This window comes from Cherax quadricarinatus, chromosome 50 (genome assembly GCF_038502225.1).
Source record: "Cherax quadricarinatus isolate ZL_2023a chromosome 50, ASM3850222v1, whole genome shotgun sequence".
Taxonomy (NCBI): Eukaryota; Metazoa; Arthropoda; class Malacostraca; order Decapoda; family Parastacidae; genus Cherax; species Cherax quadricarinatus.
Genome location: NC_091341.1, coordinates 21,939,428 through 21,965,752, shown reverse-complemented (window position 1 = coordinate 21,965,752; position 26,325 = coordinate 21,939,428). Strand labels below are relative to the sequence as shown.

Below are 26,325 nucleotides of genomic sequence, written 5' to 3'. Positions count from 1 at the left end.
TGATGAATGGGGTTAAGGCTAGAGAGAGTAGCAGGAGATGCCGCTGAATAAATCTGGTCACCATAATCAAGTTTCGATAAAATAAGGGTGGAATGTAGGGGGAGGAGGGTTCGACGATCAGCTCCCCATGAAAGATGAGCAAGGGTTTTAAGAAGGTTCAGCCGGCTGTGACAAGTTGCCTTCAGAGAGGTAATGTGAGGTTTCCAGGATAACCTACGATCAAAGAGGAGGCCCAGAAACTTGACTATCACGTTAAGGGATACGGGAGCCATAGAGGTACAAAGGATGATTGGAGATGACAGAGCGTCTAGTGAAAGTAATTTGGTGGGTTTTAGTGCTGGAAAATTTAAACCCAAGTGTGGTGGCCCAATTGGAAACACGGTCGACTGCATGTTGGAGAGAAACTGTAATGAGGTGACAGTCAGCGCCTGCACAGGCAATAGCGAAGTCATCAACATAGAGTGATGACCAAATATTTGATGGAAGACTAGAGGCCAAATCATTAATAGCAAGGAGAAAAAGTGTTGTGCTCAGAACACATCCCTGGGGGACACCTTCAGCTTGGATAAAGTCCGGGGAGAGCACATTATTAACCCGAACACGGAAATGCCTGTCAGTTAAAAAGTTCTTAAGGAAGGATGGTAGATTGCCTCGAAGGCCTAAGGAGTGGGCTTGGGCTAAAATATTATACCTCCAAGTTGTGTCACATGCCTTCTCAAGGTCAAAAAATATGGCAATAACTGAGTGGTTATTCGCAAAGGCATTACGAACATATGTATCCAAGCGTAGTAAGGGGTCTATGGTAGAACGTCCCTTACAAAAGCCATATTGACGAGTGGAGAGACTGTTGTGTCTCTAAATACCACACTAAACGTCTATTTACTAGGCGTTCCATTACTTTGCAAACTGCACTGGTAAGAGCAATGGGACGATAGTGGGAGCTTTCATGTCCCGTAGTGCCTGGTTTGCGGAAAGGGAGAACAATGGCGGATTTCCACAGCTGTGGAAGAACTCCTTGTGACCAAATAAGATTGAAAAGGCGTAATAGGACTGCAAGGGCTGACTGATGTAAATGTTGTAGCATACGAATATGAATGTCGTCGGGCCCAGCTGCCGATGATCGGCAAGCTGAGAGTGTTGTCTCCAGTTCTTGAAGTGTAAAAGGCACATTATACTGTTCTTCTCTGAGAGAAGAAAAGTCCAAGGGTGCTAACTCTCTGGCAGACTTTGAGGAAAGAAATGAGGGGCATAGATGGAGTCCCTGAGAAATACGGACCAGATGATTGCCAATTTCATTGGCAACATCTAGTGGGTTTGCTATATCAACACCGGCAACCCGCAGAACAGGAGCCGGGTCAGGAGAATATTTACCACTAAGTTTTCGTACTTTTTTCCAGACTGCACTCATAGAGGAAGCAGAGGTGACGGTGGAGACATAATCTCGCCAGCAAGTGCGTTTAGCGTCACGGACGACACGGCGAGCGATTGCACGCTTCTGTTTAAAATCAAGGAGTCTCTGTGGTTCTATTGTACCGGTAACTGCCCCATGCAGCGCATTTCAAACGTACTGCACGAGCACAAGCAGGAGACCACCAAGGCACGCATTTCTGAGAATGCCTGCCCGAAGTTTGGGGTATAGAATGAGAAGCTGCGGTTAAAACGGAGGACGAGAAGAGGTGTAAAAGCTCATCGATGGAGGACGAAGAAGGAACCTCTCTAAAAACAGTTAGGTGTGAGTAAAGGTTCCAATTTGCCCGATCAAATTGCCAGCGTGGGATGCGAAGAGGTGGTGTATATGAAGGGGAAGTAAGAATGATTGGGAAATGATCGCTGTCATGTAAGTCCGGGAGAACAGACCAAGTGAAGTCTAATGCGGTGGAGGAAGAGCAGACTGAGAGATCGATGCAAGAGAGAGTATGAGTCCGAGGATCAAAATGGGTGTGAGTACCTGTATTTAAAACATGGAGGGGGTGGGTGGCAAGAAAAGCCTCTAACTGAATTCCACGGGAATCACAGTGAGACCCCCCCCAGAGGAAATGGTGGGCATTAAAATCACCAAGTAACAGAATCGGTGGCGGTAATGACGAAACAAGAAAGGCAATATCCGGAATAGATTATGCCCAAGAAGGAGAGAGATATAAAGAACAGAGCGTATACCACCTATGCAAGTAGATACGGGCTGCTGTGTAATGCAGCGAAGTATGAACAAATAGCTGATGGTAAGGAATATCAGTGCGTAGAAGAAGGGCACTTTCATTAAAGGTCCCATCAGGAAAAGTATCTGAAGAATACAATAAATTATAGCCTGAGATGGGAGAGATAACAGCAGAGTGTATTTTGGTTCCTGTAAGCAAACACCAACAGGGGCAAACTGGGAGAGTAACATCTGAAGCTCACCCCGATTACCCCTGAGGCCGCGTATATTCCACTGTAAATAGGCCATGATTGGCAATGATAAAGATACTTGAAATCCGCAGGTAAGGGTTCCTACGGACTAGAGGGGTTAGAAAAGTCCACATGCGGAGGCAGTGGAAAACGTTCAAGCAGCGAAGGAACGGTGCGCTGTGAAGAAAGGAGTTGCGCAGATGGAGGAGAGGAGAGAGAAGGAACAGAGGGTGGATCAGTGTCCATTGATGGTTTGGTCTCTGCAATACATTCAGAGATTGCTTCAAGTGTTTCGGAATTCAGAGACGTCGTATGGGAGACAATATTGGAAATGGTAGGGGGAGGATGAGTAAAGACTGGAACTGTATTGGACTGTACCAAGGTATGGGGGGGGGGCAAAAGGGTGGAGGGAACTGGAGAAGCGTGGAAGGGGACAGAAGAGGCAGAAACCTGGGAGGTGGCAGAAGAGGAAGAAACCTGGGAGGGAACAGGGGAGGAAGGTACAGTACGAGGAGGAGGGTGAACCTCTACACTTGTAACAGAGCCAGTGAGAGGTGGAGAACCAGGGACAGAGACAGGGAGGGTAAAATGAGGAGGTGGAAGATGGGTAGGAGGTGTTAACGGACCTTTTTTTGACTATTGAGAAGTAGAGGGACGATTGGGAGGAGGTGTCATACGAGATCTCGTCGTTACTGAGGCTTGTGAGAGAACACGAAGAAGCGAGATCAGACTGAGGCGTTGAAGTAGGGACGTCTGAGCCGAGGACAGCAAAAGGATTAGATACAGGAGTGACTATGGGAGAGGTAACAACAGAGGTGGGTGTAGAAGATGGGATACCAGAAGTGGGGGGACGTTTTGAAACACGGGAATAAGAAACATGTGGGAGTCTCCCTTGGAGGCGGAGATGAGAAACTGCCATGGCATAAGGGAGACCTTCTGTCTCTTTGAGGTAACGGATTTCCCGCTCGTTTAAATAGACTTGACAACGGCGAGAGTACGAAGGGTGAGCCTCATGACAGTTAAGGCAAGAGGGAGATCGATTGCAAGACGTATGAGAATGGTCATCGGCATCACAGACTGGGCATTCGGCGATAGATCTGCAATATTTCACTGGATGGCCAAATCGCCAGCAATTTCTACACTGTTGCGGTGTAGGGATCACCTTTCGGACGTGTAACCGATGTCCTGCTATATAAACTGAGGATGGGAGTTCTCGGCTGTCAAAAGTTAAACGAGCCACATTGCTAGGGTATCGTCTCCGCCCGCGGGCAGGAAGAACGTAAGTGTCTACCTTGACGATTGGGAGATCTTGGAGTTCCAGCTGTTCAAGAATGTCAGTGCCACATGTCTGGAAATTTTGTTGAACTATGGTATGGGGCAGAATGATGGTACCACTACAAGAATTGAGGGAATGATGTTTTTCAAGAGTGACAGGAACAGTATCGATATGGGAAAGACGAGAGAGCTCATGAGCCTGGGTAGCATTCTGTATGGTGATGATGCGCGTACCGCTCTTAAGAGCATGAAAAGAAATATCTTTACCAATATGGCGTAGGAGTGCCTTGCCAATACTGTGGTCAGAAAGATAGGCAGTAGAGGAAGTCGGTCGTAAAGTGAAGAATTTAGTCCATTGTTCAGTCTGAAACCAAGCGTGGAAAGGTAGTGAAGGACGTGTCGATCGCTTCTGAGAAGAACGAGAAGGTGGAGAAGTATCATCAGCAGGTAATTGTCGTTGGCGTTTAGGCGTGGGACCAGAGTTGGTCCGACGTGGAACGGGTCGGCGATTTGAAAATTGCCGCACTGTAGAGGGAGAGGCCGGAAGCATAGTCAGAGGAGAGCGAAGGTCCGATAAATCGAAGGAGTCAGTCGAGGCCTCAGTACCTGAAGCAGGTGAGGAAACAGCACCGGCAAGAGGTACAGAGGCATGAGGAGTGTCTGAAGAGTGGTCCAAAGACGAGGCGGGGTCAGAACGGGGTGCAGTATCAAGAAGGGGCCCGAGGGTAGGAGGTTCATGGACTAGGGCTGCCATGGTTAGGTTACTTCTTTCTTTTTGTTTTTAAGAAAAAAAAAGAAAGAAAAGAAAATAAAAATAAAAAAAGAATAAAAAAAAAAGGGGGACCGGGGAGGGATAGTTCCTAGGAGGAATGAAAGGGCCAGAAATCTCCCTCCGCGCCCAAGAGGACCTCAGCACCGCAAGTAGTGCAGATGCAGCATGGAACCCGTGCCATACCCTACCCATCATGCTAGTAAACTAACAATCCGGGATAGCAACCTCACATCTGCCGAGCTACCTCGGTGGACAAAAGAGAGGGCGGCCGGATATCCGCCACAAAGCATACCTCCTTCGGCCACCACCCCCGGAATCCGAAAGGTGGCTTCCAGAGATACACCCGTCGCCCAAAAGACACCCAAAGCTACTCCGGGATACCGGAGAGGGATCGGGACATCCCCAGGCGATCCAGATTCCACGGCAAACTACGCCACCGCCAAGAACCTCAACGGAATGGGATGGACCCCGGTATCCTTTCCCCTACCTAGGAACTAGCGCGCCTGTGGGAGAAATCCCAAAGGCCGAAAAGAGGAAGGGCAAAAGGGAGGGGTGGGGAGGAGGAGGAAAGGAAAAAGGGGAGAATGGGGAGGATGGGATAGGGGAGGGGAGATTGGGGGGTAATTAGGTTCGGTCTGAGGAAGAAGACCGACAGGTCTAATTCCTCAGACCAAGAGCCTCTTCACCACGCCAAGGAGCCCCCCTTGAAGAGGTGTCGGAATGTAACCTTCATTGAAGCAGTCAAGGAGCACCTTGTATTGTACTCTAAGTATTGTAATGAACCTTACTATTTATGTTTTACTTGAGCTCTGTGTCCTTCGCTACCCACATTTATGGCTCGTCCTGTGATGCAGTTATAACTGACCAACCCGAAGGCATAAACTTGCTGACTACATTATAGAGTAACAAAATGGAAATGGGAAGTACAATGCCTGCACTTTAAAGGAGGGGTTTGGGATATTGGCAGTTTGGAGGGATATGTTGTGTATCTTTATACGTATATGCTTCTAAACTGTTGTATTCTGAGCACCTCTGCAAAAGCAGTGATAATGTGTGAGTGTGGTGAAAGTGTTGAATGATGATGAAAGTATTTTCTTTTTTGGGGATTTTCTTTCTTTTTTGGGTCACCCTGCCTCGGTGGGAGACGGCCGACTTGTTGGAAAAAAAAAAAAAAATATATATATAATAATCATTTCTGTCTACTTGACTGCAGAACAAGGAAACTAAATTTCTTGGTTCAAATCTTGCCTCAAGTAAGTAGATTGATATTAGTAACCTTCATCAATCATATCCTACAGCTTCTGGTGCAAGAACAGTATTCATTGGCACTGACAAAACTTTCTGATCAGATTAACTGACTCAATGCAATGGGGCAACTCATGCCAAATATGGGTATGGAATGAGTGGGTACAACAGACATTTCTAAATACACCAAAATAACAATATGCTTATCTTGGTATATCTAAGTTAGCCAGCAGTTGCCCACTGGTAAACTATGAGCAACCTTATCTGATAAAAAAAAAAAAAAAAAAAAAAAAAAAACCGAGGCAGTCAATGTTGTGCTGTATCTATGGGAAGCATATACAGAAAGAAATTTGGCCTTGGGAAGAGTGGGCACCAAATTCTTGTGGTACCGTACTTGGTTACAGACCAACAAGGAGACTTACTAGACAACACAGTTGCAGCAAGCAGCTGACACGACAACATATTTTGCTGACAAAAGCACAAAAACTTGAACGTTATTCAGCACTTGGGCAAAAATATGAATGGTGTGGCATGACAAATTTATCATTATGCCACTAAACACTGCACACAGTTCATGTGCCATTAAAAATCCATAATTCACATGCCATTAAACGCTTTCCACAGTTCACAAGCCATTAAGGGAGCAAGGAATCTAAACAGTGCTTGCCTACAAACAACCCACTTTGCTGCTAAAATGCAAGTGCATGATATGGAGTATCCTCCATGGCCTGTTGCAAAAACAAATCTGAAATGTGTCAAGGGGTGATAAAAATTCAAAAAGTCCATCTTTATTCAAATTGCCAGAAAAATGTGGGGGCAAGATCAGATCAGTCAAAGGTTACTGGGTATGAGTAGTCCAAGTGGCATCAATTAAAAAGTCTAGCACATGAAAAATGGACCTTTGTGAAAGGCATAGCACCACTCCACTGCAGGATTACTCGTACAAACATCTCCCAACCTGTCAACTTGTGCCCCTCATTGTATTTATGACCGTTTTGTTCCTGCCAAGTTAACCCATAAACAATTCTTTGGGCATGCCACTGGTTCCAGGAACAGAACAACTATATATAACAATGCAACTATTGGAAATTATGATTTGTCATACAACATGACTGGTAATGGAGTTCCAGAAACAATTGGATCATAAGTCAGGGGAGTCCATCTATAAAATAGTGGCTAGCAAACAACCACAGATTAATCATATGTTACTGTGTGACAATATTAACTCAAGAAATCTTTTAAAGCAAGAATTATTTATCAGATATACAAGACAAAGCACTTACTTCTAGGGCCACCTCTTGTCATCATAAGAGGTGGAGCCCCAGGTCCACCAATAGCACTTTTAGGAGGAGGGGGAGGTGGTGCTGTCACTTCCTCCTCACCATCCTGGTTCACCCATTTCTTTTTCTTTTCATCCCATATAATCTGAAATGACAATGAAAAAGAAAATCTTCCTACTTAAAACTGTTTACTCTTAATATTAGCACAGAAAAAAATATTTTAAGTAAGAAGAAATACAGGCATACCTCACTAATACGGAGCTTTTCAATTATGTTCAGCTGATGTGCACATCAGCTGATCAGTGCCATTTTTTTTATATTTACTTTTGGATCTTTTGTTTTTTAGGGCTAGTGCTTTTATACGCATTGGCAAGTGAAAAAAAGACTAACTCACTTTATAGTGATGGTTTGGAACCTAACCCACCATATTAGCAAGGTATCCCTGTACAAGTCAGCCATCACTAATTTGGCAATCAGTTATCCGGTTCCATCAGTAATCCGGCACTAACTTCGGCTACCATAATTTCAAATTTCATCATTATACCGACTCAGAAAATGTGCAGATGGTTGTAAATCCACAGCAGCAAGCCCTTGGAGGAGAAAGCAGTGATGAAAATGAGGAAGATGTAGCACGAGTCTCTACTGATACTTTAATTAAGTGTATTCTAACCTAACCCCTCTGTAATCCGGCACACTACAGGTCCCAATGAAGCTAGATTAGTGATAGCCGACCTGTACATGACTCGGTGCACTAAAGCTATAAAAAACAAGTCATATCCTAATTTGCAATTTGACCAGTGAAAGGTAAGTAAATTTCAAGTGCTTGCATGATCTCTCAATCACATTCAATATTCATTTTTTCTTGAGAATGTAATTGAGATTACAAAGGAGCCTTGAATTTAATTACCTTCCACTGATATTACAGGAACAGAGACAAATACACTAAGCAAGTAGCAGAATTAACCACAATACTCACAGTGGGATTCTTATCATCAGGAAGCACTGCTTGTTTAGATTTCTTCCATCCAAAAAGAGAAGTAAGGGACCATCCTCCACCTTTGTCTTGCAGCTTATCTATATCTTGGCTAGATTTCTTTTCACTTTCTGGTTTATCTTTGCTTGAGGTATCTGTTGTGTTATTTACATTCTGTAACCAAATACTATTCATTAGGTCTTGTTATCTACCAAAAAATGCTGCAACTGATTTGCAATTCATTTTAAAGTTATTTATTTTATATCCTTTGAATAATGATGTTCATTAAAAAGATTACTGTAAGAAGAAAATTATCTGAGGATCCATATGATCAACTTATATCTCAGTATCTTCTGTTGCACAAGTATAATTGTACAATATAACAGTTATTGCTTCAAACTATGACAAATAATACAGAGTACTGTTTTTCTAATTCAACATGTATCTAAAGTTGTGCATAATTAATACATGCTAAAGAAAAATAAATACACAAATGGACAACTTTCAACATCTATAACATAAGAGAAAATAAACTGACCTGTGACCATGCAAATACTTTTCTTTAAGATACATAAAAAAAAATACAACAATTGTCTGGAGAAGCACAAACAACAAGCAATAACTCTTGAAATAACTTGTCGTGCACAGGGCCCATTAGTACCTGAGTCGTGTGACTGTTAGGGCCCAGTAGTGGAGGAGGTGGACTTGACATTTGTGGTGGTTGATGAGGTGGTGGTGGTTGAAACAGAGGAGTGGATAATACGTAGGATGAAGCAGAGGCAGCTGCTCCCAAAGGACATGCCCGAGGAGAGAATCCCTTGAATAAAGGCTTTTCCTTCTCGTCTGAATCAAATGTATGTGATGGTTGTGGTGAAGGCGGCAATAACGGCGATGGAGATGAGAGAACAGTGCTTGTATGGTTGGTGGGGTCACTGATGCTCACCAGAGAGGCTTGGTGACGATGGCGCAACTGGAAGCTGGCCTCATAGTCTGACTCCTCAGTCCCTATTTCCTCACCGTCTTCATATTCATACACGTCTCCTCCAAACTCATCATACTCCTCATCCTGGTAGTCATAATTTTCATCATCATCAGTTATTAAGGGAATGAGGCCATCTTCTACGTTACGGTCAACAGGATAGGTGATAACAGCTTGGTATGGTGAAGGTGGTTGAGAATTGCATTTGCGATGACTGGCAGGGTTGAAGGAGTGTGACTCATATGGATGTAAAACATGAGAGGGAGTGCAACAAGCAATGTTGTGGGAAGGTGCTAAAGATGCAAGTGGAGAGCTAGCTGGACTTTGAGTTTCCTCCTCTTTCTTACCGCTTTGAGCAGCTTTTAAGCGTGCTTCGACTCTAGCAATATTTGTGTCTCGCCCAAGCCTAGTATGTTCATCGCAGAGGTTTGGAGCTTGACAACAAATAGTATCAACTTGATAGGTGCGAGGGGTGCAAACAGTATTCTTAGCTTTGCAATCAATGTCAGAACCAAACTTTCGTGCAGATATGGGATCATCAATAGGAAAGGAGCCACCAAAAACTAGTGGATTTGAGGGAATTTTTAATCTTTGGAAACTGGAAAGTCTGGATGATGAATAAGTGTATGGAATGCGGGAAGAAGGTAATACACGGTCAGGATGATTAGCAGGTAGTGTAGCCATCAACTTAATGTTGGCAACATTACCAGTGATGCTGTGCTTAGCATAAGGCAAAAATTCATTATCTAAATGCCTATGTGCTGATGCCATACTAACATGAAGTCTAGCAGAATTAGCGCTACTCTGAATTACAGAGCAAGTACTACTGGTTTCACCAGCTGAAATAGTCCTCTGCTTCTCTTCAGGCCAGCTCGCTCTCTCTTCCCTCTGACTTGCCTGGGGCTTGAAGGACACCCTCTTGGTCTTATTTTCAAGCTTCAGGGGATGGACTAGGGACTCCTTTGGGCTTCCCTCTTGGTCATCTTTCTCTGACTTCTCGTCCACACTCTTGATGTCATTGTTACCCTATGATCCACAGGACAAAGCAGTCATAGCCAAAGGTCACCTACCTCCACCTCTACAGCACTAACCTCTACCTCAACTACACAACTAGCTGCAGCAATAGCACAGAAATTATAATAATTAAAAATAATTGAATACAGTACTGATGTAGTAATGGGCCTTGTGATGAATAAACTTTCATAATGTACAATGTATTGTACTTTAACCACACTGTAAAAAATATATCACCTAAAATCACTTACAAAGTAATACTCTTCAACCAAAATTTATCTTAGTTTACAATACAGACTTCACATTATCAAATATGCACCAAATACTAATTGGTGTAAAGAACCTGCAATTAAAGAGATAAGAAGTAGAGAGAGCATACATGCAATTCCCAATGTGTGCATACAAGGATATTTCTGTCATTATGTAAATGTAATTGTGAACATGCAAGTGAAATGTGTGCATCAGTACTTATATGTGATTGATCAACTGCCACCACCTTATTTTTAAATGGTGAAATGTTCATTTTTTTAAATATACCCAGAATCTTATGACAACATTTTGATCTGTCCTGAATTTCTGTCAAGTTACAAATGAAAGAGAATAATGCAGAGAAATCCCATGAAAAGAAAGGGAGGAAGGAGGAGAGGAAGAAAGTAGTAGTAGTACAATCTTCACAAGTCTCCTAGGTAAAGGCTAAATGTACTGTATATTGTTCCAGCCACAATACTGTGACTTATTCTTTACTATTTAAATTTGTATTTCTTAATTCTGGAATTTCTTTTGTGGCACATCTTTGAAGTTAATTTTTTTTTAGTGTGCAGTATGTTTCTTGAAACACTAGCACCACACTATATCTGCTGATTCTAATTCGTGTTCAAAGTATGTTATGAATGCTTCTTGAAGATCTAGCCATATTCAATACATAAAGACCACAATATCTGCTAAAATTTAGACTTGAATAACATACGTACTCTGGTAACTTTTTATTTATATTTTGGAGAGAAAACAATGTTCTGGCCCATCTTGGATCATTTTACAATCACATCTCGATAGCCGTGTTTAATAAATGTACGAAAGAGGGGAAGGTACCAAGGGATTGTGAGAGAGCATGTATAGTTCCTTTATATAAAGGGAAGGGGGACAAAAGAGATTGTAAAAATTACAGAGGAATTAGTTTACTGATTATACCAGGAAAAGTGTACAGTAGGGTTATTACTGAAAGAATTAGAGGCAAGACAGAATGTAGGATTGCGGATGAACAAAGAGGTTTCAGAGTGGGTAGGGGATGTGTAGATCAAGTGTTTACGTTGAAGCATATATGTGAACAGTATTTAGATAAAGGTAGGGAAGTTTTCATTGCATTTATGGATTTAGAAAAAGGCATATGATAGAGTGGATAGGAGAGCAATGTGGTAGATGTTGCAAGTATATGGAATAGGTAGTAAGTTACTAAATGCTGTAAGGAGTTCTTATGAGGATAGTGAGGCTCAGGTTAGGGTGTGTAGAAGAGAGGGAGACTACTTCCCGGTAAAAGTAGGTCTTAGACAGGGATGTGTAATGTCACCATGGTTGTTTAATATATTTATAGATGGGGTTGTAAAAGAGGTAAATGCTAGTGTGTTTGGGAGAGGGGTGGGATTAAATTATGGGGAATCAAATACAAAATGGGAATTGACAGTTACTTTTTGCTGATGATACTGTGCTTACGGGAGATTCTAAAGAAAAATTGCAAAGGTTAGTGCACGAGTTTGGGAGTGTGTGTAAAGATAGAAAGTTAACATAGAAAAGAGTAAGGTGATGAGGGTATCAAATGATTTAGATAAAGAAAAAACTGGATATCAAATTGGAGAGGAGGAGTATGGAAGAAGTGAATGTTTTCAGATATTTGGGAGTTGACGTGTCAGCGGATGGATTTATTAAGGATGAGGTTAATCATAGAATTGATGAAGGAAAAAAGGGGAGTGGTGCATTGAGGTATATGTGGATACAAAAAACATTATCTATGGAGGCAAAGAAGGGAATGTATGAAAGTATAGTGGTACCAAAACTCTTATATGGGTGTGAAGTTTGAGTTGTAAATGCTGCAGCGAGGAGACGGTTGGAGGCAGCGGAGATGTCCTGTCTAAGGGCAATGTGTGGTGTAAATATTATGCAGAAAATTTGGAGTGTGGAAATTAAGAGAAGGTGTGGAGTTAATAAAAGTATTAGTCAGAGGGCTGAAGAGGGGTTGTTGAGGTGGTTTGGTCATTTAGAGAGAATGGATCAAAGTAGAATGACATGGAGAGCGTATAAATCTGTAGGGGAAGGAAGGCGGGGTAGGGGTCGTCCTCGAAAAGGTTGGAGGGAGGGGGTAAAGGAGGTTTTGTGGGCGAGGGGCTTGGAATTCCAGCTAGCGTGCGTGAGCATGTTAGATAGGAGTGAATGGAGACGAATGGTATTTGGGACCTGACGAGATGTTGGAGTGTGAGCAGGGTAATATTTGGCGAAGGGATTCAGGGAAACTGGTTATTTTTATATAGCCAGACTTGAGTCCTGGGAATAGGAAGTACAATGCCTGCACTTTAAAGGGTTTGGGATATTGGCAGTTTGGAGGGATATGTTGTGTGTCTTTATACATATACATGTATGCTTCTAAACTGTTGTATTCTTAGCACCTCTGCAAGAACAGTGATTATGTGTGAGGTGAAAGTGTTGAATGATGATCAAAGTATTTTCTTTTTTCGGGATTTTCTTTCTTTTTGGGTCACCCTACCTCAGTGGGAGATGGCCGACTTGTTAAAAAGAAAAAAGTTACTATCCAAACTGCATTAAGATGCATTTTTATTAAATTCGGTACACAAAATGCTGGCATCCCATTTTCAATAAACAATCATTATTTAGATTTATTATTTATTAACTACTGTACTTATATAAAAAAAAGTTTTCTTTGAAGCATATCACAAAAACAAGTAACATTGTGAAATGATGCAGTTTACAAACTTTGTGAGATGTTTTTTGAGTGCTATTTTGAGGAAGTGTGGGTGTATGATATACCTTTGTCTTGATATACCTTTGGGTTAGGAATGCAACATTTTTGTTTAAGTAACCCTTTAAACATTGGCCCCTCTATGGATAATACCAAGACTAAGCTAGTGCCTTTTTCTCAAAATAATCATCACAAAGAGTTTTGGAGATACAGCCCACTTTTCCCTCTTAAGAGAATTTTTTTTCATCAAGCCAGTTAAAAATGTTACCAATAAACACTTGTTGATGAGAGGCTGGAGCCCACATGGAAACAACAACAGGAAAAAAAAACATACCATGGGCGGGATTTGAACTCGCGGTCAGAGAGTCTCAAAACTCCAGACCGTCGCGTTAGCCACTGGGCCAGCTAGCTTCAATAAGATTCGTCCAACTAGGTGTATTTCTACACCATAGGAAGGTTAGCATAGGCACCACTGTGTCCTATACTAACCTGTGCCTATGCTAGCCTTCCTATGGTGTAGAAATACACCTAGGTGGACGAATCTTATTGAAGCTAGCTGGCCCAGTGGCTAACGCGACGGTCTGGAGTTTTGACTCTCTGACCGCGGGTTCAAATCCCGCCCGTGGTATGGTTTGTTTGCAATCGTGTCATTACGATTTCGTGAGTCATGTCAAACCAACAGGAAAAGTTTGCTGTATATTTTAACCATCTACTGAGGCTCTAATCAGCAGATACAAGAGAAAAAATTATAGTACAGTGTTTTCCTCCTTTTATCTACTGAGAAGGACCTCAGTTGGAGGTCAAAATATACAGTAAACTTTGTTAAAAATATTATGAGTACAATAACACTGTGTACTACTAATCTTATAACAATCCCTAAAAGAAACCACACCACAATGGATTGTGTTAGAATACAAACATTTTATGATGCGTTTATATTTCAGCAGAATATTAAGAGAATTTTTACAGGAAAGGGGGAGGTGCAAGAAATCAACTATTAATGCAACTTTGAACTTGCTTAGTCTTCAATGTTTTATGTCAAAATATTAGCAATTTCAACCTATCAACCACAGCACAATACAAATCTTGAACCATTTAATCAGGCAGGTTTTCCTATGTTTAAGATAAATTGGGTGATGGGGGAGGGAAAGAGGAGTAATTACAGCATTGTTGTAGTTTATAAAGTGACTCAAAGCTAGTTATATGCAAACTTTGGCATGTTATGAAAAGCTGTGTATTAAATTTTACAAGCTTAAAAATGAACGATTCTTAAATTATTTTGATTGAAGAAATTTTTCCAAGCGCAGATCAAGAGTACTTTTATTTTCCTATTCAAGAAAAATAACCCCCGCCCTCAAATAATAGAAGTCAAAATAATGGCCATCACTCACCTTTTTTCCTGTCATTTCTGCCCAATAAGCCTCCTCCTCTGGTGTTCTGTGAGACTGTGTAGGAGCTTCTGAGTCAGTAGTATCTTGAGATCTGGATGAAATAGTACCAGATATATCATTATTTGCTTGTTGTGGTATTTGCTGCTGCTGCTGCTGTTCCCAAGCTTGATAAGATTCTTGATATTGCTGATACTGGGTCAAGCTATTTGGCTGTGACAGAGATGTAACACTTCTAGGCCTCTGCTCACCACTTCCCTCTGTTAATTGAAATAATGTCTAATAATTTTCATCACACGATAAACCAGAATATAAGTATAAAACAATGCAATTAACAATTACTAGAGGTTTTGCCATCAAAGAATGGAGTATGCAGAAGGAACAAGATGCTGATGGATCTAGATATACGTATCTTGAATATTGAAAAAAATACACATGTAAATTATATGAACTGAAAACCAATAAGAATGGGTAAAGTCACTTGTTTGAATAAAATTTAAAATTCATTAACACTATTGTACATGATTTTTATAGCTTGCACATAAAGCCTCTACATAGAGAATTTCAATTCCTTAATTGTAAATTAAAGATTTGCATTTAAGAGCCATCAGTGGATCAGTTATTTCTAATAAAAATTAACCAATAAAACTTGGATTAGTCATGGGGATTTTTAACACAGGCCATCTCCCACTGAAGTAGGGTGACCTGGAAAAGAAGAAATGCTTTCACCATAATTCATAATTCTTGCCATAAGCATGCAGACATCACAATTCAGATGAACCTCCACACTGGAACATCCCCACATTTCCTTCAGAATGAAGGCTTTGTACTTACTTTAGCTAACTGGTTCCCCTGAATCCCTTGACAAGTTACTCTGCTCACACTCCAACTGCACGTCAAATCATAAAAACAATTTGCCTCCACTCACTTCTAGTTAACATGCTCACACAAGCCTCTTGGATGTCCAAGCCCCTTGGCATACAAAATCTTTATCCCTTCCCTCCAACCTTTTCTAAGATGACCCCAACCCTTCCTTCCCTTCATCCCAGATTTGTACACTTTCCAAGTCATCCTATTTTGCTCCATTCTCTCTAAATAACCAAGCCATCTCTAACTTCTCAGCCATCCGAATAATACTTTTAGTAAGCCTGCACCTCCTAATCTCTAAACTATAAATTCTCTGCATAATATTCACACCACACATTGCCCTCAGACAACATAAGTATTACAAACCTGGAGAGGGTGGAAGACTGTTGTGTGTTGATTCTGGGAAATGATTCTGCATGTATAGTGAAGAATTTGCGTCTTGCTGAGAATATCCCTGCCAGTACCCTCCACTATACAAATAATGGGCTTGATCTTGAGGAGACTGTTGCAGCATAGCAACTTCACTAGGTGATGTATTTTCCTGGGAGATGAATAGTTTAATATCAATCCATTTTTAATAATTATACTTAAAAAAATTTTAAAAGTAAATATCACCGAAGAAATGCCATACGCATGTGATTTTTGTCAGCAAATTTTAACAATTTACATATAATTTTCTTACTGAAATGGAGGAATCCAATATCATCCCCTGTAATACAATATTACACTATAGAAAGTATACACACTCAAAAGCCGTAGTAACCTGTATTTTATTTTAACTCAACAGCCAACTGAGATGGCATTACAGTCAATTACCCTCCAACTGAAACAGTTAAGAGGTGGGACCTAGAGCTGGAGCTCACCCCCAACAAACTTAAATACACATAGTAATATCAGTAGTACCTCGGTACCTGAACAGCTCCCAACTCAAACAATTCAATATTCAAACGCTTTGTTCGGTAAAAAATTGCTCAGTAGTCAACCATCTGCTTGGCACTCGACCAAACAATGTGCGTCAGTCTCTGCAGCTGTCGCTCAGTGCAAAACTCCGCTGTAAAGTATTTCATGTTTCTTTGCATTTTTTTGGTGTTTATATTATTTGCGTAAATAAGTCACCATGGGGCCTAAGATTAGGCCAACCAAAAAGAAAATTGGTTAGTCACAATAGATATAAAAATTATTGTTCGGTACTCGAACAGCCTTCTGGAACACATTAAGTTCGAGAACTGAGATTCCACTGTATATGCTCGTAAGGAATTAAGCATGTGCAATACCTGGTCATCTTTATTTGAAGACGTTTCAACAACCAGTGACTTTCAGTTCAGTGCAGAAATTATATGTGAAGACAGTATATGAGGTAATAAGTCACTCAGCCCTGTGTATAATTCTGCATGGCTGAGGGACTGCTCATATATCATGTGTCTTTGCAAATCTCTACTGAATTGAAAAAGCCACTGCTTGGCAAATAAATCGCCTAATTCGTCATGTTGGTATTTTATACCATTGTTGTAATGACGCATGCTCATACACCTACAGTACATGAACATGCGCACACTGCCGAGAACATAGAACAAACCTTGGATGGAGTTGTGATATCTGTTTGGTTTGTTTCACTTGATCCATCAGGAGACTGAGATGAAGCTGGGTGAGTGGCTGGATACTGATTTTGATGCACACCATTCATCACATCAGCAGGGGAAATCTGTCCTGTATAGCCTTCAGATATTGTACTAAGATCTTGTAAATAGGAATTAGTTGTAGTAGTAGCGTTTGAATTGTGATAAGAATTATCCAAATTACTGAAAGATGACAAGGTAGGCTCATCAGTTGCTGCACATGAAGTTTGTTGATTACGATCAGGTGTCCCAGGAATTCCTTGGGAGAAAATCTGACCCACTTTATGATCAGGTTGAGTTTGGCAATTTTCCTCTCTTGCTGCCATATTAGATGCACGGGATTTGGCTACAGCTACAACATCCTGAAGAGCAGCAAGCCACTTAGGATCTGGCATTTCTGATACTTCTCCCTGACACATCTGATAGTGGAGGTCATGGTATTTAAGGCGGGAAGCTAGGTCATACACCTGAGAAATGAAGTCCACTTGATGTAGAGCTGGAGTCTTATTTATTGTCTGACTGATCACTTCGTAGTATCTGGAAATAATTAAATAATTTAGAAAGATTTCATATTATTATAATAAAGGCAAGCACTAAACCCATATGGGTCATACAGCACATTATATATGTACTCTTACATAATTTTCTTTCATAAAACTGTCTATGAACTATTTAATGCAATATTATCTAGACCTACCCATTATGCCTGCTTTAATGTGAGCATTTACTTATTTTGTTGGGTACAAGTTCTTATTATTCTTACTTTTATTTGATCTATTAAATTATTACTCTCATTCACATTACCAGTCGGTAAAGGTTTCACTAGTCAAGGCTTCGCATTAATGATCTGATCATGAGTTGTCTATATCAATAAATAAAAACACGAGAGCATAACCTAAATCAATTGCTTTTTAAATTAACTAATACAGGAAACATATGAAGCTTAACCTACACAGAAAATTATTAACACCTGCCTACCTTGTCTGTGGTGCAACTAGCAACCTGGTACCCTTTATGTATACCGTACTGTAAAACTTTCACACATCTTCATCTATCTTTTCTACAGTATGTTCCATATAACCATACCTCAAGAGTACCTCCATTTATCATTCCACTGACTACCCCATCATAAAAACATTCTGTCCAATTTATATTACTACGAAAATCAAAATATAATTACCTTAATGCTTCAGCTGGAAATCCGTATTCTGTCAGCCTGAGTGCATAAACGAGTTTGTAAGATTGGAATGTTTCCAATAATGGGTTACTACTGTCAAGAGACCGGGCAAACTCATATACTTCAGTACACTGTATTGCTTCATTACTGGCAAAGGCCTGTGGAATAAAATTAGTGTAATGAATAATTTTTACAGCATATATTATCAAGTTTGCTAATGTTCTCAAGGTACATGAAGTGGGTTTGTGTACTGTTAGATTTTCTTGTTTGCTTTTATTTAATTTTATCCTATTCATGAATTTGCACACTACAATGCCTCAATATTAATCACTGCAAAAAAAACACTACCCTCACTGATTTGTCAGTGAAGACCTTCATCCTCTAATCAAATAAATTCATGTTCCAGAAAGTTAGTAAAGGTGGTGCACTTAGAGATCCTTCTTAAATCTAAGATGAATTTTAAAATATATTTTTTTTTTCCACCTTGGTGGGATACAGCCAGTTTGTTGAAAGATTTTTTTTTTTTTTTTTTTGCAGAGAAAACACTACTAACCTGCACATTTTAATTTTGGTCTAACATACAGTATACAACAAAGTCATATTGTCCTCCAGCACTTTCATTCAGTAATATCTGAGAGTTATACTGAAGCTAGCCAGTACAGCATGCAAATTTCTTACTATTATTGTATCTGTTTTAAAGATTTGATCACATAATCCACAGTCTTCTCGGGGAGTGTTTCTGCTTTTTCCAAGTCCAATTATACACATATAAGTGAACAGTATTTAGATAAGGCTAAAGAGGTCTTTGTGGCATTTATGGATTTGGAAAAGGCATATGACAGGGTGGATAGGGGGGCAATGTGGCAGATGTTGCAAGTGTATGATGTAGGAGGTAGGTTACTGAAAGCAGTGAAGAGTTTTTACGAGGATAGTGAGGCTCAAGTTAGAGTATGTAGGAAAGAGGGAAATTATTTCCCAGTAAAAGTAGGCCTTAGACAAGGATGTGTGATGTCACCGTGGTTGTTTAATATATTTATAGATGGGGTTGTAAGAGAAGTAAATGCGAGGGTCTTGGCAAGAGGCGTGGAGTTAAAAGATAAAGAATCACACACAAAGTGGGAGTTGTCACAGCTGCTCTTTGCTGATGACACTGTGCTCTTGGGAGTTTCTGAAGAGAAGTTGCAGAGATTGGTGGATGAATTTGGTAGAGTGAGCATAAGAAGAAAATTAAAGGTGAATACAGGAAAGAGTAAGGTTATGAGGATAACAAAAAGATTAGGTGATGAAAGATTGAATATCAGATTGGAGGGAGAGAGTATGGAGGAGGTGAATGTATTCAGATATTTGGGAGTGGACGTGTCAGCGGATGGGTCTATGAAAGATGAGGTGAATCATAGAATTGATGAGGGGAAAAGGGTGAGTGGTGCACTTAGGAGTCTGTGGAGACAAAGAACTTTGTCCTTGGAGGCAAAGAGGGGAATGTATGAGAGTATAGTTTTACCAACGCTCTTATATGGGTGTGAAGCATGGGTGATGAATGTTGCAGCGAGGAGAAGGCTGGAGGCAGTGGAGATGTCATGTCTGAGGGCAATGTGTGGTGTGAATATAATGCAGAGAATTCGTAGTTTGGAAGTTAGGAGGAGGTGCGGAATTACCAAAACTGTTGTCCAGAGGGCTGAGGAAGGGTTGTTGAGGTGGTTCGGACATGTAGAGAGAATGGAGCGAAACAGAATGACTTCAAGAGTGTATCAGTCTGTAGTGGAAGGAAGGCGGGGTAGGGGTCGGCCTAGGAAAGGTTGGAGAGAGGGGGTAAAGGAGGTTTTGTGTGCGAGGGGCTTGGACTTCCAGCAGGCATGCGTGAGCGTGTTTGATAGGAGTGAATGGAGACAAATGGTTTTTAATACTTGACGTGCTGTTGGAGTGTGAGCAAAGTAACATTTATGAAGGGGTTCAGGGAAACCGGCAGGCCGGACTTGAGTCCTGGAGATGGGAAGTACAGTGCCTGCACTCTGAAGGAGGGGTGTTAATGTTGCAGTTTAAAAACTGTAGTGTAAAGCACCCTTCTGGCAAGACAGTGATGGAGTGAATGATGGTGAAAGTTTTTCTTTTTCGGGGCACCCTGCCTTGGTGGGAATCGGCCAGTGTGATAATAAATAAAAAAAAATAACAAAATTTAGTTTTTCTTATCCAGTTCAGTAACTAAATTGGTTGTTGTGTTGATCATGAATCTAAGCATGTCTTTCGCATAAGGCTTTTTGGAAATATTATGATCAATATTTTGACTATTTAAGGAAATATATACACAATCACCTGGAATGGAAGTTGATGAGAAGAACCAATCAGGACAAGTTTTGAATCCTTATTAGAATAAGAACCCCATTCTACTTCAGCCACAAGGTAACAAAAGTGAGCTGCATGAAGCTGTCCTTGAGAAGCCAATGTATCTCCCAGGGCCACAATGGAGGCCTGGTCACGCTGTACGTTCCCAGTAGGATTGGATATCATCACAGCAAGGTGCTGCCGCCAATCACCCCACTGCTGTGGCATATAACTCTGACAAAATTTAAACTAAGATAAGTCAAATGGACAAACCTAGATTCAATGCCTCCTATTAAGTAGCAAGATACAATGTAGTATACTGATTTGACATAACAAAACGAGGAGACAAAATTCAGCTTTATCAATCATCTTATAATGGAGAAACCACATTATGGTTAACAATACCGTAAGTTAATTACTGCATACAATTCCAGACATTTCTCACCTTGGTAACCTCTGGCCGTTTTCCTGATAACTGTTGAAAGAGTGTTAATAAAACGTCAGTGTGAGGGATGGAGTTTGAAAAGGCTGCTAACACACGGGTGTGGGTAGTAGTATCCATCTTATATGACAAAGCAAGAGCATGACCCCACAACCCCTCTCGTATAGCATAATCAACAGCTTCTCGTTTCCTTCCTAGGCAGAGATATTCTGTGAATTTTTTAAAAAGCACAGCTTCATTTCGTTCTGGTGTTGAAGACTGCATATGAGACTGGACATCAATTCCCTCGTCCTGTGGGCTGGCATCGGAGAAATTCTCTGGGTTGTCTTCAGACTTCACATGAATACTATTGTGTTGAGGCTGAGTGGTTAACTCCCGCCCTCTTAATAAAAGCCCAGCTATATCACTGCCGTAAAGTTTACCATTCTGTTTTACCAGTAGTGCTAGATATTCCCATATAAGTATAACTGACTCCTTGTCTAGTAGAGTTTGGTTTTTTGCTGCCTCAGCAACTTGCTGCTCACAATATTTGACCACCACATCCTTGTGAGTATCTGACCTGTAAAGAATAGTAGTTCTAAATAATTATTAACATCTTAAATTTTAAAATCAAATCATGAATAGTTCGGTTCATATTGCTATTCTTTCAATGGAGAGCATTAACATTAAAATGGTCTTATATATCTCATATAGATGAATATAACTGACAGCTCCCAAATCATACAGTTCTAATTGTTACTGTACTTTTATCTACTCTGCCACTTCTCACAAATTTGCTTTTTTTTCATTAAAGTACAAGAAAAACTGGTGTACTCACTTAATTGTGGTTGCAGGGGTCGAGACTCAGCTCCTGGCCCCACCTCTTTACTGAGTGCTACTAGGTCCTCTCTCTCCCTGCTCCATGAGCTTTATCATACCCCATCTTGAAGCTATGTATGGTTCCTGCCTCCACTACCTCACTTGCTAGGCTATTCCACTTCCTGACTACTCTATGACTGAAGAAATACTTCCTAATATCCCTTTGACTCATCTGGGTCTTCAACTTCCAATTGTGACCCCTTGTTTCTGTGTCCCCTCTCTGGAACATACTGTCTCTGTCCACCTTGTCTATTCCACGTAGTATTTTGGATGTCGTTATCATGTCTCCCCTAACCCTCCTGTCCTCCAGTGTCGTAAGGCCGATTTCCCTTAACCATTCTTTGTAGGACATTCCCCTTAGCTCTGGAACTAACCTTGTCACAAACGTTTGTACTTTCTCTAATTTCTTAACATGCTTGATCAAGTGTGGGTTCCAAACAGGTGCTGCATACTCCAGCATGGGCCTGACGAACACATGGTGTATAGTAGTATTGATTTTATTTATTCATTTAATTTCATTACTATTTTATTTGTATTTACTTTTTGACACATAGGCCATCTCCAAAAAAAAAAAAAAATCACCATCACTCATTCAATAGCACTCTTGCTGGAAGTGTGCAGACATCACAATTCCAATGACTCTCTGAACTGCAATATCCCAATCTTTCTTCAGTGTGCAGGCACAGTACTTCAGACCTCCAGGACTCAAGTCAAACTAACTAGTTTCCCTGAATCCCTTCATAAATGTTATCTTGCTCCCACTTCATATAAAATGAAATCAACTGAAATTATACATTAACCCAGGATTAACTTACAGTGTGAGTGGTCCTGGATAATTTTTCATTTGCTGAACTGTTTTACTCAATGCAGGATCCATACAGAGCATCTTCTGCACATCGCGCAACTGAACTACAGCCTTCTCCCCGTCCCTCGGGTCCTTGGGCAGCACCAGAACTAGCTGGCCACCAGATGTGAATCGAGCACTGATGTGAGGTCTGCCAAACTGCACTGGAGTCATACGCTGTGGAGCTTCACTGACAGTATCACCTGCTACTGAAGGCACACCACTCAATTCACCACTGAAATAAAACAAATTTTTATTTAACATTTTAAATGTATACAAGAGCAATTCTCTTAGTTACATATACAGGTATTAAAAGTATACACTAAATGTATAGGAAATAGGTAATAAAATGCACAGAAAGCCAGACACTACTTGAAGCACAGGAAAAAATCTTTTCATGCAACTTATTTAAAATAATCACACCAGTATTGCATCCGAGACTAACTGGAGTTGCAATAACAACACGTGCCCAGACAATGCAAAAGGTTGCTAATGTTCTGTTGTAATACAGCCTCTCCTCACTTAGCGACATACTCGTTTGCCAACCACTAAGACTTATGGCTGGCTCTCCAACCAGTATCCAAACCTAAATAATGTATCTTACAGCTGATTTCCTCTATTCTGTTTATTACAGAAGTATACAGTACACTCTTGTATAAACATTTAAAAATAATATACTAGAATGTTATAAATGGTGCAAAGGTGATATAGTATGCTCCTCGCTTAACGACCAATTTGCTTACTCTTAGGAACAGAATCCTGTTGTTAAGTGAGGAGAGGATGTAACAACATGTGCTAAGACAATGCAAATGGTTGCTTATGTGCTGTTGTAATAACAGCACATATCCAGACAACAACATGCTGTTTTTGTCTGGAATTTGGTAGTGCAGCTAACAATCCAGCAGTAACAGGCAAAGAATAAGGGCCTAAGACAGAAAAGACAAAAAGAGCTAAAACAGGGTATGTTAGGAGAGAGGAAAAGGAAATATAAGCTTAAATAAAGGGAACCTAAAGGGAAACTAGGGCAAGGGAGTGAGCAAGGTTAAGGCAGGGGAAGGGAGAAAAGGGGCAGATGTTAAGGGGAGAGGGGATGGATGGTAAGGAAAAAGTGATGGGAAAGGAAAAGAAATGGTAAGGAATGGAAGAAGGAAATTTGGAAGAGGCATTAGCAGGCTAGCTGAAACTGGCAGGCAGGAACAGCAGGAAGGATGTGATCAGGAAAGTGGAAATAGCAGCAGAAAGAATTTCAGTTAAAATAAGAGGCTGGAGGCAGCAGATTTGAGAAACTACAGCAGGTGGTGTTCTGTACATGACTCAAAGTCTGGAAACTAAAATCTGTAAGGGTAAGATAAGAAAACGATGCAAAAGACTAAGAAAAAATTTTTTTTTTGTAAATTCAACAAGGAAGAAAATTAAGAGGAGCTGGAAAAGTGAAGAAAATCATACAAGTGCAGGTGTTAAACAAAGAACAGGAGAGAGAGACTATAACTTAAAATGAGGTTTCAATCTGCCCTGAACCATCATCCTCTCAAAAATCTGGGTCACATGTAAACTGCTCCCGCCACAGAATTGTCTCTCAGTCTTCAACAGAAAAGACCTACGCAATTGCAGGTAGCATAAACACATAAGAAGTATTACAGAAATCTTGCCTTTTAAAGCACTGGATAGGGAAAATTCACACCCCCCCCCCCCCAAAACCATCAGTTATGCATGTATATCAATATCCTTCATAACACTAGTACCATGTTCCTCATTTTGAGTTAAGCATTATACAGCTTTAATCACTAACAGCAAGCTTCTCATCCGTGGAAAATTATTTATTTGACAATTATAGGTCCCTTATGTATTTACATCTAAATTTTTGGCACAAACTTTATGGCATGGTTACAAATACTGTATGTAATACCAGTTAGTTTTTAATTACTACTTCGGATGCTCCTAGAAAATTTGTCCCATTTTCGAAGCAGTAAAGCCATTCTGCAACATTTGATGTACAGTTTATCCATTCAGTCATGGACATTATGTTTTCTAAAAGTAAGAATAACACTGAATTTATAACCATAAAAAAAAAAGTTCAGCCTTTTCCACATGTCTGTTTCAGTTTGGCATACCAGGCCAATGAAAATAACCTACCTGGCATAAGATTTCAGTTGGGTGAAGGACCCGTTGGGGTACATGGAAGGGGGCTCATAAGCCCCCAAAGAGGACCCGCCATGGATATCTTGGATGAAATGGCTGCACATTAAATACAACCACACAAACAGAAAAAAGAAAAAAAACACAGCCATCAGTAACATGCAAGGCAAAGCAAATCCATGCAATGGTGCACATACAGTTAATGATAAGATTCTTTAATACCTCACACTTAATCTATTCAAGCCTAGTAAATTCACCTTAATACAAAGAACTTGTTTAACTATCTTAGCTACTTAAAGGATGCTATTTTATAAAAGATCTTAATGATGATGATGATCATCATCATCATCCATCAACAAACCGGCCATATCCCACCGAGGCAGGGTGGCCCAAAAAGAAAAACAAAAGTTTCTTTTAAACATTAGTAATGTATACAGGAGAAGGGGTTACTAGCCTCTTGCTCCCAAAGATCGTAATATACTTATGAAAAATATCATAAAAGCTAAATAAAAATATACCTATATAAATTTCTACTGCCAATTAATGCAAACTCCAATTTCAATAAATAGATGGGGCTGGTGATAAACACTGGCATATGCAATTATTGTCAACCAGGTGATAAACACACAGGGTCATACATATAAAAAATGAATGGATTACACACACGTGATATTTGTGTCTTCTCATTGTTTAGTTAACTTCTGACTTAACTTTTAAATTACTACAAAATGGTTAATCATGTAATTTCCTGATGCTCAAAATTTCTAATTTACAAAACTACTGCACAGTACTTGAAATGACGAGTGTCATTACAGTATAAACAAACACATTTCAATGGGTAAGTGATATGCATGAGCATGTGGTACAATTACCGAATTACCTATCTGTAAATCTCTAATTGAATTTGCAGGGGTTGAGCTTTAGTCCTTGGCTCAACCTCATAACTTTCAACCAACTGACATTAAATAACCCTGCCATATGTACCTTTGAGCCCTTGTACAGAGACTGCTTCCACCATGACAACCTTAACAACATTTCACTTCTTTACCAATAATAACTACAAACATGTCGTTGGATGTGAATACTTTAAGTAGCAAGTGTATTTGTTCAATACATGTATGCAAGTGGTGACAGTACCTAAGACTGGCAGAGAGCATGCATAGTTACTTAGTAGAATGTAAAGGGTACAACAGAGTAAGAATTATGAAAGAATAAACCAGTTGAGTAATCTGAGTGTTCTCAGATAAAAAACAAATGTGAATAGGATGGTATAAAGAAGTAAATATGTCTTAGTTATATCAGAAGAGAATAAAAGGCAATAGAGAAAAAGTGACATGCCAAAGATACTACAAAAGTGTTCTGTATACTAAAGGGTAGAACAATGGGATACAAGGTGGTAGCAGTGTTACATCTGCTAGAAATTAGAAGGAAAACAAATTATATACAGTAATAGGTTAAATACTGAAGATAAGACACCATATGCAAAGATTTGTTCTTGTAAACACAAATGTATAATCACACACAAAATACTCTGAGGCACAGACAGGGTAGACAAGGATATAAGCTTCTTCCCAGAGCCACAACAAATATACAAGGAAGTGGTTAGAAATTATACACTCACATGAGCCAGAGAAAATATTTATTCAATAGGGAGATGAAATTGAACAATGAAACAATGGAAGCAGAATTCATTCAGGGCTTAAAAACAAAGATATGAAAGGGCTATGTCATGTCATTCAAGTCAAAAGTTACAAGGCAATGCGAAGAGCTATAGCTCATTTTTCCTCCCT

The 26,325-nt window shown here is 40.2% G+C and overlaps 1 protein-coding gene across 11 annotated transcripts in view; it reads right to left on the bottom strand.

Annotated features, from left to right (window-relative positions):
* The window catches only part of Sec16 (Secretory 16), an 84,507-nt gene that overhangs the window by 20,809 nt on the left and 37,373 nt on the right, over window positions 1-26,325 (bottom strand). For 6 of the 11 annotated variants that reach the window (XM_053786027.2, XM_053786030.2, XM_053786032.2 and 3 more), the window contains 11 exons: window positions 24,533-24,634; window positions 22,371-22,634; window positions 20,701-21,256; window positions 20,247-20,489; window positions 17,940-18,094; window positions 16,720-17,296; window positions 15,510-15,684; window positions 14,280-14,536; window positions 8,592-8,996; window positions 7,934-8,104; window positions 6,961-7,102 (listed from right to left, as the gene is read on the bottom strand). In XM_053786027.2, coding sequence (XP_053642002.1) covers window positions 6,961-7,102; window positions 7,934-8,104; window positions 8,592-8,996; window positions 14,280-14,536; window positions 15,510-15,684; window positions 16,720-17,296; window positions 17,940-18,094; window positions 20,247-20,489; window positions 20,701-21,256; window positions 22,371-22,634; window positions 24,533-24,634 — 3,047 coding nt within the window. Of the gene's footprint in view, window positions 1-6,960; window positions 7,103-7,933; window positions 8,105-8,591; window positions 8,997-9,686; window positions 9,936-14,279; window positions 14,537-15,509; window positions 15,685-16,719; window positions 17,297-17,939; window positions 18,095-20,246; window positions 20,490-20,700; window positions 21,257-22,370; window positions 22,635-24,532; window positions 24,635-26,325 lie in introns of all 11 variants that reach the window. The other 5 variants (XM_053786031.2, XM_053786035.2, XM_053786033.2 and 2 more) reach the window with 4 other exon arrangements.